Source organism: Heptranchias perlo, chromosome 37 (genome assembly GCF_035084215.1).
Source record: "Heptranchias perlo isolate sHepPer1 chromosome 37, sHepPer1.hap1, whole genome shotgun sequence".
Taxonomy (NCBI): domain Eukaryota; kingdom Metazoa; phylum Chordata; class Chondrichthyes; order Hexanchiformes; family Hexanchidae; genus Heptranchias; species Heptranchias perlo.
In genome coordinates, this window is record NC_090361.1 from 2,217,165 (window position 1) to 2,229,423 (window position 12,259).

The following is a 12,259-nucleotide window of genomic DNA, read 5'->3' on the forward strand; positions in this document are numbered from 1 at the left end:
ACCATTTGGGCAAGGGACTGAAGGAAGTTCAGTGGAACCATATCCTCAGCAAGGGTCAGTGTCCCTCTGAAAATAAGGGAAAACTATACACAAGCATCTGGTATAAATAAAATAGCCAACTTTTAAAGTTGCCATGTCAGTAAATCTGTGATTCATTTCGCTCTCAAGCTCACAGCTCACACCTTGCTCACAAATACACCACCTGCTCTGTCACTCGAAGGTTCAGTATCAGCGACGTTTCACTAACATTTAGGCCTGGACTGTTTTGACAAGTCACAAACGTAACTTGGCTTCAGGATCAGAACAGCCTTTATTTAAACAAAAGACCCAAAGGGTGCAGGGTCAGGGAAAACTGCCAGAACGAGATCTGTCCAGGGACACAAGTTTCCGGTCACTGGGTAACAGCAGTGGGTAAGGGCAAGAAGGAAGTGAGGAGTTACCCAGAGCACCACTGGCAAAGGCCACGGAGCACGGCAACATCTGGTGCTGCAGGTAACGATTCCAGGCACCGAGCAAACTGAAGGCACAGAGTAGCTGCATCACTCTCCCACTCTCTCCCCACCCCCATGTGCACTGAAGAAAGGTGAAGTGAGTAATAAGTGTTACAAATCTTCTGTGCACCTGTGAGAAGATGTAATTGAGTGACATGTGGTCAAACAGAGGGCTGCCTTGGTCAAGTTTCTCATGGTCGTTCTTTTTCGGGGTCCATCTGTGGACCCGAGGCTCCATTTCAGTCATGCCATGCCAATTCTTGAAGTAAAACCTGCAGAGAGAAGGCACAACAGTTAAGCAAACACACAATTCGCTGATGCCAGCCCTGTGTTTTCATACAAAGAGGCTGACTGCCTACCTTATTGTTACAGCTCCTTGTGATTGAGTTTAGTGGTGGGTGAGGCGAATGAGAAACTCATCGAGAAATAAAACAGAAAATGTTGGAAACCCTCAGGAGGTCAGTCATAAGAGCCATAACAGATAGTCAGAGAAAGACAGGGCAATTTTCGGGTTCTGATCAAGTGTCCCAAAACACCGTCCGATATGCTGCTCATTTCCAGCATTTCCTTTCCTTATTTCACATTTCCAGCATTCCTGGTTATTCTTTTTAATCTCTCGCTCATGAAGGCTTGCTCCCTCCTCCCCACCACCCCAAAGTTCTCCCCTTCCTCATGAAAACTGTGCTTCATACTCTGGTACAATTCCACAGGCACCGGCAGCCCTCTGCTCCCTCCCCCACGGCACTGTTCTGTATGTGCACCAAGGTATCAGGTGTCGGCCAATCGACTATGGCAGGGGAGAGCATCACATCTGAGCCCAATCTGGTACTCACTCACCATCCAAATACCCAGACCTTCCAGCAGGAATAACTGGGCAGTGATCCCTGGGAGAAATACTGGCCAATTTTTGCCCACCTTAGCCCAGCTGCACGGACGGTCAATTGTAGCATCCTTGCTAATGCCCAGGCTGAGATCAGCTAACACAGTACAGACCAGTGCTTGGTCTGTGTGGCTCAGTGTCACGGCGATGCTCATTAATATTGGAAACTTGCACAGGAACTTTCAAAAGGCTCCTCAAAACCTAGCTCTCCAACCACACCTACAGTCACCACCCCCTCCTGCTCCTACCCGAGCATGCCTGCATGGTGCCCCCATTGCGAAGGGGCTTGGGTCGTTTCTCTACAGTAAAGTCATTATTTAATTGTAAGTTGTTTACCCCTTGAGAGGCTGAGTCATACAGCCCAGGAACATACAAGGTGCCAGGTTGGGACTGAGTCACACAACAGTTAAGTGTCTTTCTTACAGAAATGGGGCATGATTTCTCCCCCACCACCCCCGCCAGCCCCACACCTTTCATCTTCCTGCACCAATGACCCAGATTGCAGCGTGTTGTTGATAGAGATTTGAGCGGAAGGAAAGAGAAAGCTTTTTTTAAAAAAAACTATTAATTTTAACTGTGTTAGGAATTTGTTCCTGTGCAAGTTTCCAACATTAATGAGCATCGCCGTGACACTGAGCCACACAGACCAAGCACTGGTCTGTACTGTGTTAGCTGATCTCAGCCTGGGCATTCGCAAAGATGCTACAATTGACCTTCCGTGCACCTGGGCGAAGGTGGGCAAAAATTGGCCAGTATTTCTCCCAGGGATCACAACCCAGTTATTCCTGCTGGAAGGTCTGGGTATTTGGATGGTGAGTGAGTACCAGATTGGGCTCAGATGTGATGCTCTCCCTTGCCATAGTCGAATGGTCGACACCTGATATCTTGGTGCACATACAGAACAGTGCCGTGGGGGAGGGAGCAGAGGGCTGCCAGTGCCTGTGGAATTGTACCAGAGTATGAAGCACAGTTTTCATGAGGAAGGGGAGAACTTTGGGGTGGTGGAGAGGAGGGAGCAAGCCTTCATGGGGATAACTTTAGAAAGTGAATTTCAGAGTGCTAGTGCACGGGGACTGAGGGCTTTGCCATCAATGATGGAGTGGAGGAGGAGGGGAGACATAAAGACGACCACAGTCAGGACAGCAGAGTGTGTTAGCTGGGACATCAGATGGGAGAAGACGGAAACAGTCAGCTGGGGTGAGACTATGGAGAGATTTATTTTAAAAATTGCAAAGGTCTTGTAAGCAGCGTGCTGGGAGTCAGTGATGCGTGAGTAGGAGTTAGTGATCCGGGTGGTGACATGCTGAATGAGTTCCAAACTCTCCTCAATCCTCCTCATTTTATTTCTACCAGGATGCTCCGTTTGGCAGGAATCAACTGTACTGAAGACAGGCATGTGTGCAGAATGAGTAATCAGCACAGTATATGTACCTCATACGGTAATGCAGAGTCAGACACAGGTCTTTGTCGATCTTGAAGATGTGATTTGGAGGAAACCAAAGGTTCTCTTGTAGGTCACAAAGTGCGTACAAGTTGTGGCACAGCGGGGAAATTGCTTTAAAAAAAACACACACACAAACACAAATAAAATCAGGTCACACTTTCAATTCTCTCTCTCTCTCTCGGTAAGCAGCGTCTCTTTGGGGCTGAGTTGGCTCCAAGATAATGCACCTGACAATGGAAGTTTGAAGCAGAGTTCCCCACGTGTGGCAGACTGGGTCTGCAGAGCTCCAGGGCACTCCTGATCAGTGACCAGCTGCCCAGTTCATTAATGGAACTGGGAGGGTCAAGCAGTCACTGCAGGCGGTGATGATTCCCACTTTGCTCCAGGTAAACCTGCAAGCCGGTGCCCCAAGGAGTAGGGTAATCTCGGCTGGACAAGCAGCAAGAAGCAGACCAGTGCTTCATGCTGGTAAGCTGTGAGGTTTCAGCTGATTAAATTCCAGCAGGACCCTCCCCACGCACACTTGGGGATCCCTAATCCCTGGCCCTGGCCAACAACGGCAGGGGTAGCACCACCACTCCTGCCCCATCTAGAACAGGACCATGGTCCAAACCTGGGATCTTCCTGTTCTGTATGCCTCAGTACCACTCCAAGGATGTATTCATCCCCATGGCCATTGGGGCAGGCACCTCTCAACTTGATAAGGTTTCAAGCTATTAAGGGGGACTGATAAAAGGTAGATAGAGAGAATCTATTTCCACCGGTTGGGGATTCTAGGACTAGGGGACATAGCCTGAAAATTAGAGTCAGGAGTGAAGTTAGGAAACACTTCTACACGCAAAGGGTAGAAGTTTGGAACTCTCTTCCTCAAACAGCAGTTGATGCTAGCTCAATTGTTAATTTTAAATCTGAGATTGAGAGATTTTTGTTAACCAAAGGTATTCATGGGATACAGGGCTATGGAAGGTATATGGTGTTAGGTCACAAATCAGCCACGATCTTACTGAATGGCTGATCAGGCTCGAGGGGCTAAATAGCCTACTCCTGTTCCCATAAAGAGATTTATAAGGAAGACAAAACAAGACTATAGGCATGCCAGCAACATTGATCACAGAACGTAAAGCTTCCTTACAGGATTTCTGTGCTGCTACGATGCACACGTCTTCTGCAACCAGTTCCTCCTCAGTAAAAACAAGGTCCTGCGTGCCTTCATTCGACCAGTACAGGTGCACCCTCAGACCTGGTCCTGTCGAGGAGTGGCATCCATCCAGCTCGGAGTCAGCATGTGTTACGGTGCAGGGGCACAGCGCCATGTCCTCTACTGAACATCAACATCCAGACTGCGTTAGAGAGACACACATCAGGTTTAGAAAAGGAAATGACAAAGACAGATTTTTATCATAGTTATTAAGTGTCAATCTTGGCTCAGTGGGTAGGTAGCACGGTCACCTCTGCGTCAGAAGGTTGTGAGTTCAAGTCCCACTCCACGATTCGAGCACATAATCCAGGTAGATACTCCAGTGCAGGACCGAGGGAGCGCTGCACCGTTGGACGGGCCGGACCGAGGGAGCGCTGCACCGTCGGAGGGGCCGGACCGAGGGAGCGCTGCACCGTCGGAGGGGCCGGACCGAGGGAGCGCTGCACCGTCGGAGGGGCCGGACCGAGGGAGCGCTGCACCGTCGGAGGGGCCGGACCGAGGGAGCGCTGCACCGTCGGAGGGGCCGGACCGAGGGAGCGCTGCACCGTCGGAGGGGCCGGACCGAGGGAGCGCTGCACCGTCGGAGGGGCCGGACCGAGGGAGCGCTGCACCGTCGGAGGGGCCGGACCGAGGGAGCGCTGCACCGTCAGACGGGCCGCTTTTTGGATGAGACATTAAATTAATGTCCAGTTCAGATAGACATAAAAGAAGATTACATAGATAATTACATAGAATTTACAGCACAGAAACAGGCCATTCGGCCCAACTGGTTTATACCGGTGTTTTTGTTCCATACGAGCCTCCTCCCTCCCTACTTCACCTCACCCGATCAGCATATCCTTCTATTCCTTTTTCCCCTCGTGTGTTTATCTAACTTCCCCTTAAATGCATCCATTCTATTCGCCTCCACTACTCCTTGTGGTAGCAAGTTCCTCATTCTAACTACTCTCTGGGTGAAGAAAGGTGCAAGTTATAAATGCACACCTTGGTGGGTGAAATAAATAAGTAGCCTGTACTCAATTTCCTCCCTTCCTGAGAGTGAAAACTCCTTACTGGAAAGATCCATAAAAAACATAAAAAGACACTATTTGAAAAGCAGGGGAGTTCTCCTGGTGTACTGGCCCACATTTATTCCTCAACAAAATCACCAAATTCTGATTTACTGGTCATTTATCTCATTGCTGTTTGTGGGACCTTGCTGTTCACAAATTGTCTGCTGAGTTTGGGTATATAATGGTGACCGCACTTAAAAACTAATCATAGGCTGTAAAGCACTTTGGGACATCTCATGGACATAAAAAATACCATAAATACATATTCTTTCCTTTTACAATTACAGCAACAAAAAATTGCAGTGAGGGGTTCCGAGAGTATGTATACATGAACGTGTGCACACATTAAAGTGATGTCAGCAGTAGGGAATGAAACAATTCCAGTTTTTACATCCGGTGTCAAAACCGAGCTCTCACTAGTTAGGTAGAACCCAACCAGATGCAGAGTTCCGCTGCCTCTACACTACTCAACCAACACCAGTAAAACCCCAACTACAGAGACTTGAGCACATAATCCAAGCTGACACTCCCGTACAGCACTGAGGGAGCGCTGCGCTGTCCGAGGGGCAACACTGAGGGAGCGCTGCGCTGTCCGAGGGGCAGGACTGAGGGAGCGCTGCGCTGTCCGAGGGGCAGGACTGAGGGAGCGCTGCGCTGTCCGAGGGGCAGGACTGAGGGAGCGCTGCGCTGTCCGAGGGGCAGGACTGAGGGAGCGCTGCACTGTCCGAGGGGCAGGACTGAGGGAGCGCTGCACTGTCCGAGGGGCCATCTTTCGGATGAGATGTTGAATTGAGGCCCCATCTGCCCTCTCAGGTGGACGTAAAAGATCCCATGGCACTATTTCGAAGAGCAGGGGAATTCTCCCCAGTGTCCTGGCCAATATTTATCCCTCAACCAACATCACTAAAACAGATTATCTGGTCATCACGTTGCTGTTTGTGGGACCTTGGCTGCTGTGTTTCCTACATTACAACAGTAGCTACACTTCAAAAAGTACTTCATTAGCTGTAAAAGCTTTGGGATGTCCAGCGATCGTAAAAGGCACTGTATAAATGCAAATCTTTTTTTAATGTTTCCAGGTGATACGGACGTTGGGCTTCCCTGCCAAAGCTGTGCTCCTGCTCAGACACAACGTTACGGAAAGATTCTCCAAATCCTCCACTTTAAAGAAAATCAATGCACTCACTGTGCTTACACGAGAGGGAGTGTGGGTGTGATTGGAAAAGGATCACATTACTTCTGTATGCTTAGAATAGTTTGCTTTCTCAATTGTAATAAAATCTGTTTAAAAATAAAATCACTCACTGGAATTAGGAGATGGGGGTACAACTGCTGTGTACAGAAATCAACACATTCACCACCACTGCTCCACAAAATTGAACATCAGAAGCAAGACATTTTTAATTGACTCATCCGTTCCTCTGACTCCACCCTCATGCATCCCCCCCTCCCTTCGCCCCACCATTGACGGCCGCGCCTTCAGTCACCTTGGTCTCACTTTTCATCACCATCTCCTTCTTAAAGACTCTTTTTAAGTCACCTCTTTGATCTAGATTTTGGTCACCCCTCCTAACCTCTTTGGCTCGGCAAATGTTTGTCATCCTTGGGATGTTTTTCTATGATAACGACGCTGTTTAAAAGCAAATTTTGTTATTGTTGTGAGATCTTTCTAATCTGAGAAATAAAGATGGACAGTCTGCAAAAACCTTTTGGGAGGGGCAGGCGGGTGGGGTAAATCAACCAAAGATACAAATAGTAAAAAACAAATTATTTATGGAACCAGGAGCTAGAATCAGAAACAAAATAATATTTAGAACTGAAACTGACTGGAAATGAAATGACGACTATAACTGGAATTAAAGCTAATTATTACATAGCAATAATATGAGTAATTAGTGGCTTTGAGATTAAGACTTTGAGGAAACTTTGTAGTGTGAGAGGTGCACATGAGGTGCAAAACTTTTGTACATAGATGATTTTAAAAGTAGAACAAAGACCTCATGGTTAATTGAGTAACAAACAAAAGCTTGGTACTTGACACACCCATAATTTCATGTTTTAAACATTGGTTGGCAAAATCTCAAACATTAATTTAGGGTATAAGTCACACACCGTTTGTAGATCCCAAACACTCAAAGTTCTTGGAAAATCAATCTCAGGTTTCTGTTGAACCTTCAAGATGTCTACGTTCAAGTGAATGGAGCCTTGTATAATCTGTCTGCCATCTTTGATCCCGTGCTCTATACATTGGGGCTCTTTATAAGCTAAGAACAACAACTACTACTTGCATTTATCTAGCACCTTTAATGTAGTAAAACATCTCAAGACACTTCACAGGAGCAATTATAAAACAAAATTTGACACTGAGCCTCAGAGATATTAGGGCAGGTGACCAAAAGCTTGGTCAAAGAGGTAAGTTTTAAGGGGCATCTTAAAAGGAGGAGAGCAGTGGAGACAACACACAATCAAATATACTTTTGCTTCATTAGGCCACTGTGTGACTTGTTACAATATACCTCAAGTCTTGGGCAGCATAGCAGTACAGAGTGAATTAGCGGTCGAATGTATTGTGTCGAAGAATATTAACACAGCCATTATTTCCAGCTATTGGGTGCATTGATATCAAGGTGACCTGTGATCATGGAACAGGAACTCCACATTTTGGAAAAGGAAGTGTGTGGAAGGAACTGCCATTAACCAAGAGTGCGTCAGATGAAACTGTGCACTCATCAATTCAGCTCCTTCACAAGCTCCAGTTCAGCAACTTCGACAGCTGGTTCCCCTGAGGAGCTTACTTTCAACCCCTGAATTTTTCCTTCTTTCTCTCATTCCTTCTCTCCCAAAGGCACTAACCCCTGTTGGAGAATGATTCCACAGGTGCTGACAGCTCTTCAGACCCTCACACAAGTCGCCACTTTACATGAGCCTGGACACGTGAGGCTATTTGATCCTGGTAGGTATCGCCCCAACCCTGTCCTTACAGCACATCCCACACACGCACACAGGGATAACATGAACTCGGGTTGATTTTTTTCCATTCCCCAAGGGATACGGACTCCCATTGTAGCACTTCCACTGCTGCCCTGACTAAGATCAGCTAACTCAATACAGACCAAGGACGGAACCTGGGAACTTTCTCGTCTGCTTGGCTCAGTTTCCACAGTACGTCTATTCATCAAGGAAACTTTTCTGAGAAAAATTATATCTTCTGCATAGGTAAAATGCAAACATGTCTTACAATTTAATCCAAAATATCAAAGGAATATCAAGACACAGAGGGAAACACTGACGTTAATAATTCTATGTAAGTTAGAAATATGATGTTGGCAGTGAAATTCACTCTCAAAAAGGTTTGTTACCACCCTGAAGCACGCATCTGAAGTACCACAGAAAACTTCCTGTTTGTTAGGGGAAAGGTCACATTGCCATCAGTGGCTGCAGAGAAGTAACAAACTCCCATAATGCCTCGCAACGACTAATGTTTCTTGAACTGTAAAATCAAAACAAGAACACTCTGCTGTAACTTCAAAGCGCTCGCGTGGACAGTGTGCGTGTGCCGTTACCTCATGAGGCTTGGCTGCTACACACACCCGCTTCCCCCAGTTGCTTCTGTCTGCCAACACTCACTGTTCAGACTCACAGGAGAAGAATGGCACTTGTGCAAGGTCCTGGAGAGCTGCCAGTACCTGGGACATTGTTATTCTGCCGAAGTTGTGTGCAATCTCCAAAACTCCACAGAAGGCACCTTTTACATTTCACCCACTTATCGTGAGGGATGTTAAGTTCGCTCACAGGTCATCTGGGTTCTGATGCGAGGTTGTGACGCTTAGTTGCCAACCTCGCCTGGCCCTTTTAAAGACATTGGTTCATATACTCCCTAAAGGAAGATGGTCTAAATTGGCACTGTGGTCTTTCAGAAGCTAATTGTTGAGAGAGATTTCTGTACATTGGCAGCTGCTTGTAAATCTCCAGCTCCTGCCCTTGGGAAGAGGCCAGGTTAGCAAGGAATAACTGGCTTTCTTTTTAAAAAAATATAGGTATACTTTTGATACTCTGAAGCTTAACAAATGAAAGACGTTATTTTTTATACAGCAAATCTCAAGGTCAGTGGGGTGATGCACTGTTTTGTGAAGTCCATGTTGTACCAAATAATGCAGAGTGTATTATTCCACGACTAACTGGAAGCTGTGCCTCTGAGTTCGCAAAATCAAATTACCATTAAGTAAACAATGAGTGAGATCAGAGCTTAAGTGTTCACCAGGCTTCAATACTCTGTTGCCCATATTCTATCCCACACCAAGGCCCGCTCACTCATCACCCCCATGCTTGCTGACCTACATTGGCTACCGGTCCCCCAATGCTTTCACACAGCTACAGCTGGATTTTGTAGTGTGGACATTGTACGCCTAGAGTGAAGATGCATGATGGTCCCGGTCGAGGTCTGCCAATTCATGCATACCAATATTTGTGGAACTCTCTACCACATGGAGTGGTTGAGGTGAACAGCATAGCTGCATTTAAGGTGAAGCTAGATAATAAGTACATGAGGGAGAAGGGAATCGAAGGATATACTGATAGGGTTAGATGAAACAGAGTGGGAGGAAACTCATGTGGAGCATAAACACCGGCATAGACCTAGATGGGCCGAATGACCTGTTTCTGTGTTGTAAATTCTATCTAATTCTATGCAACCCTCCGAGAACTCGTGTTCCTTTGACTCTAGCCTGTTGTCCATCCCCCACTCCTTTTGCCCCACCACTGGCAGCAGTGCCTTCAGCTGTCGAGGCCCTACGCTCTGGAATTCCCTCCAAAAACTTCTCTGCCTCTCCACCTCCTTCCTTAAAACCCACTTCTTTAACCAAGCTTTTAGTCATCCTTCCTAATATCTATTTCTTGGGCTCAGCATCCATTTTTGTCTGATTACTCTTCTGTGAATTGCCTTTTCTACATTAAAGGCACCATATAAATGCAAGGTAGTGTTGTCGTTGTTTAGATCACAACCTTGCATTTTTTCCGTTTATAAATAGTGTGACTTGTAATGTCACTCAGAGGTTACATATATTTTAGTTCCTCTGTCAAATAGATACTTTTTTTTGACGTGTGATTCACTCAGAGATTACAGATTTTCTGGTTCCTGTTAAATAGATAACTGTTTCATGCTTTTTTTCTAAAATAAGCAGAATGCGGAAATTTGAGTATGATACTTGAAGTGTGATGGACAGGAAATGTGCATTGGACGTGCAGTTTTCAAAACATTAGTAGAAAATCTATTGTGCAGGCTGCCCACAGCAAGTCAGACGGTGCCTTGTTTAATAATGTCAGAAACACTACACGTAAACGGGTGTGCTTTTATAGCAATCAGTTTTTATAAAATCAATGCAGCTGGACTGGTCCTAGATTTTTCCTGGTCTGCAATTTGTTCCGGGTGAAACCTTTTAAGAGACAGCTATTTGGGAATACATTTAATCGGAAAAGTGGTTGGTGTTATCACTGTGTGAATTCTGGCCACAGTTCTTTCATGAAGCTCTCCCTACAATTTAATATTTCTACACTGCATGCTTTGACTATTTTTAATACCATTTTCATCATCTTTGTCCATATTTCTCTGATCTGTATTGAAATATGGTACAGAAAATAAAACTGCTGGGACAACTTGACCTGCTAACTTTGACTTCACTGTTAATTTCCTGAAGAATCATGCAAAATTTCTATAAACCTCATGATTTCCATTGTATCTATGAGCTTGCATTTAAACAGCCACTTTCGTGATCCTTTTTAAAACCACAAGTGTTGATTGTTAGTGATGTCGGCATTTTAAAAAATTCGTTCATGGGATGTGGGCGTCGCTGGCGAGGCCAGCATTTATTGCCTATCCCTAATTGCCTTTGAGAAGGTGGTGGTGAGCCGCCTTCTTGAACCGCTGCAGTCCGTGTGGTGAAGGTTCTCCCACAGTGCTGTTAGGAAGGGAGTTCCAGGATTTTGACGCAGCGACGATGAAGGAACGGCGATATATTTCCAAGTCGTGATATTGTGCAACCTGGAGGGGAACACGCAGGTGGTGTTATTCCCAGGTGCATCCTGTGGATGGTACACACTGCAGCCACAGTGCGCCGGTGGTGAAGGGAGTGTATGTTTAGGGTGGTGGATGGGGTGCCAATCAAGCGGGCTGCTTTGTCTTGGATGGTGTCGAGCTTCTTGAGTGTCGTTGGAGCTGCACTCATCCAGGCAAGTGGAGAGTATTCCATCACACTCCTGACTTGTGCCTTGTAGATGGTGGAAAGGCTTTGGGGAGACAGGAGGTGAGTTACTCACCGCAGAATACCCAGCCTCTGACCTGCTCTTGCAGCCAAAGTATTTAAATGGCTGGTCCAGTTAAGTTTCTGGTCAATGGTGACCCCCAGGATGTTGATTGTGGGGGATTCGCCGATGGTAATGCTGTTGAATGTCAAGGGGAGGTGGTTAGACTCTCTCTTGTTGGAGATGGTCATTGCCTGGCACTTGTCTGGCACGAATGTTACGTGCCACTTATCAGCCCAAGCCTGGATGTTGTCCAGGTCTTGCTGCATGAGGGCTCAGACTGCTTCATTACCTGAGGGGTTGCGAATGGAACTGAACACTGTGCAATCATCAGCGACCTTATGATGGAGGGAAGGTCATTGATGAAGCAGCTGAAGATAGCTGGGCCTAGGACACTGCCCTGAGGAACTCCTGCAGCAATGTCTTGGGGCTGAGATGAATGGCCTCCAACAACCACTACCATCTTCCTTTGTGCCAGGTATGACTCCAGCCACTGGAGAGTTTTCCCCCTGATTCCCATTGACTTGAATTTTACTCGGGCTCCTTGGTGCCACACTTGGTCAAATGCTGCCTTGATATCAAGGGCAGTCACTCTCACCTCACCTCTGGAATTCAGCTCTTTTGTCCATGTTTGGACCAAGGCTGTAATGAGGTCTGGAGCCAAGTGGTCCTGGCGGAACCCAAACTGAGCATCGGTGAGCAGGTTATTGGTGAGTAAGTGGTGCTTGACAGCACTGTCAACGACACCTTCCATCACTTTGCCGATGATTGAGAGTAGACTGATGGGGCGATAATTGGCCGGATTGGATTTGTCCTACTTTTTGTGGACAGGACATACCTGGGCAATTTTCCACATTGTCGAGTAGATGCCAGTGTTGTAGCTGCACTGAAACAGCT

The 12,259-nt window shown here is 46.6% G+C and overlaps 1 protein-coding gene across 1 annotated transcript in view; it reads right to left on the reverse strand.

The window, feature by feature from the left end:
* tyk2 (tyrosine kinase 2) overlaps positions 1-12,259 on the reverse strand; it is a 97,040-nt gene that overhangs the window by 45,974 nt on the left and 38,807 nt on the right. The window contains exons 2-4 of the mRNA XM_067972956.1: positions 3,948-4,155; positions 2,803-2,926; positions 622-763 (exon numbers count right to left, since the gene is read on the reverse strand). Of these exons, the coding sequence (XP_067829057.1) occupies positions 622-763; positions 2,803-2,926; positions 3,948-4,128 (447 nt within the window). The 5' untranslated portion in view covers positions 4,129-4,155. The remainder of the gene's footprint in view (positions 1-621; positions 764-2,802; positions 2,927-3,947; positions 4,156-12,259) is intronic.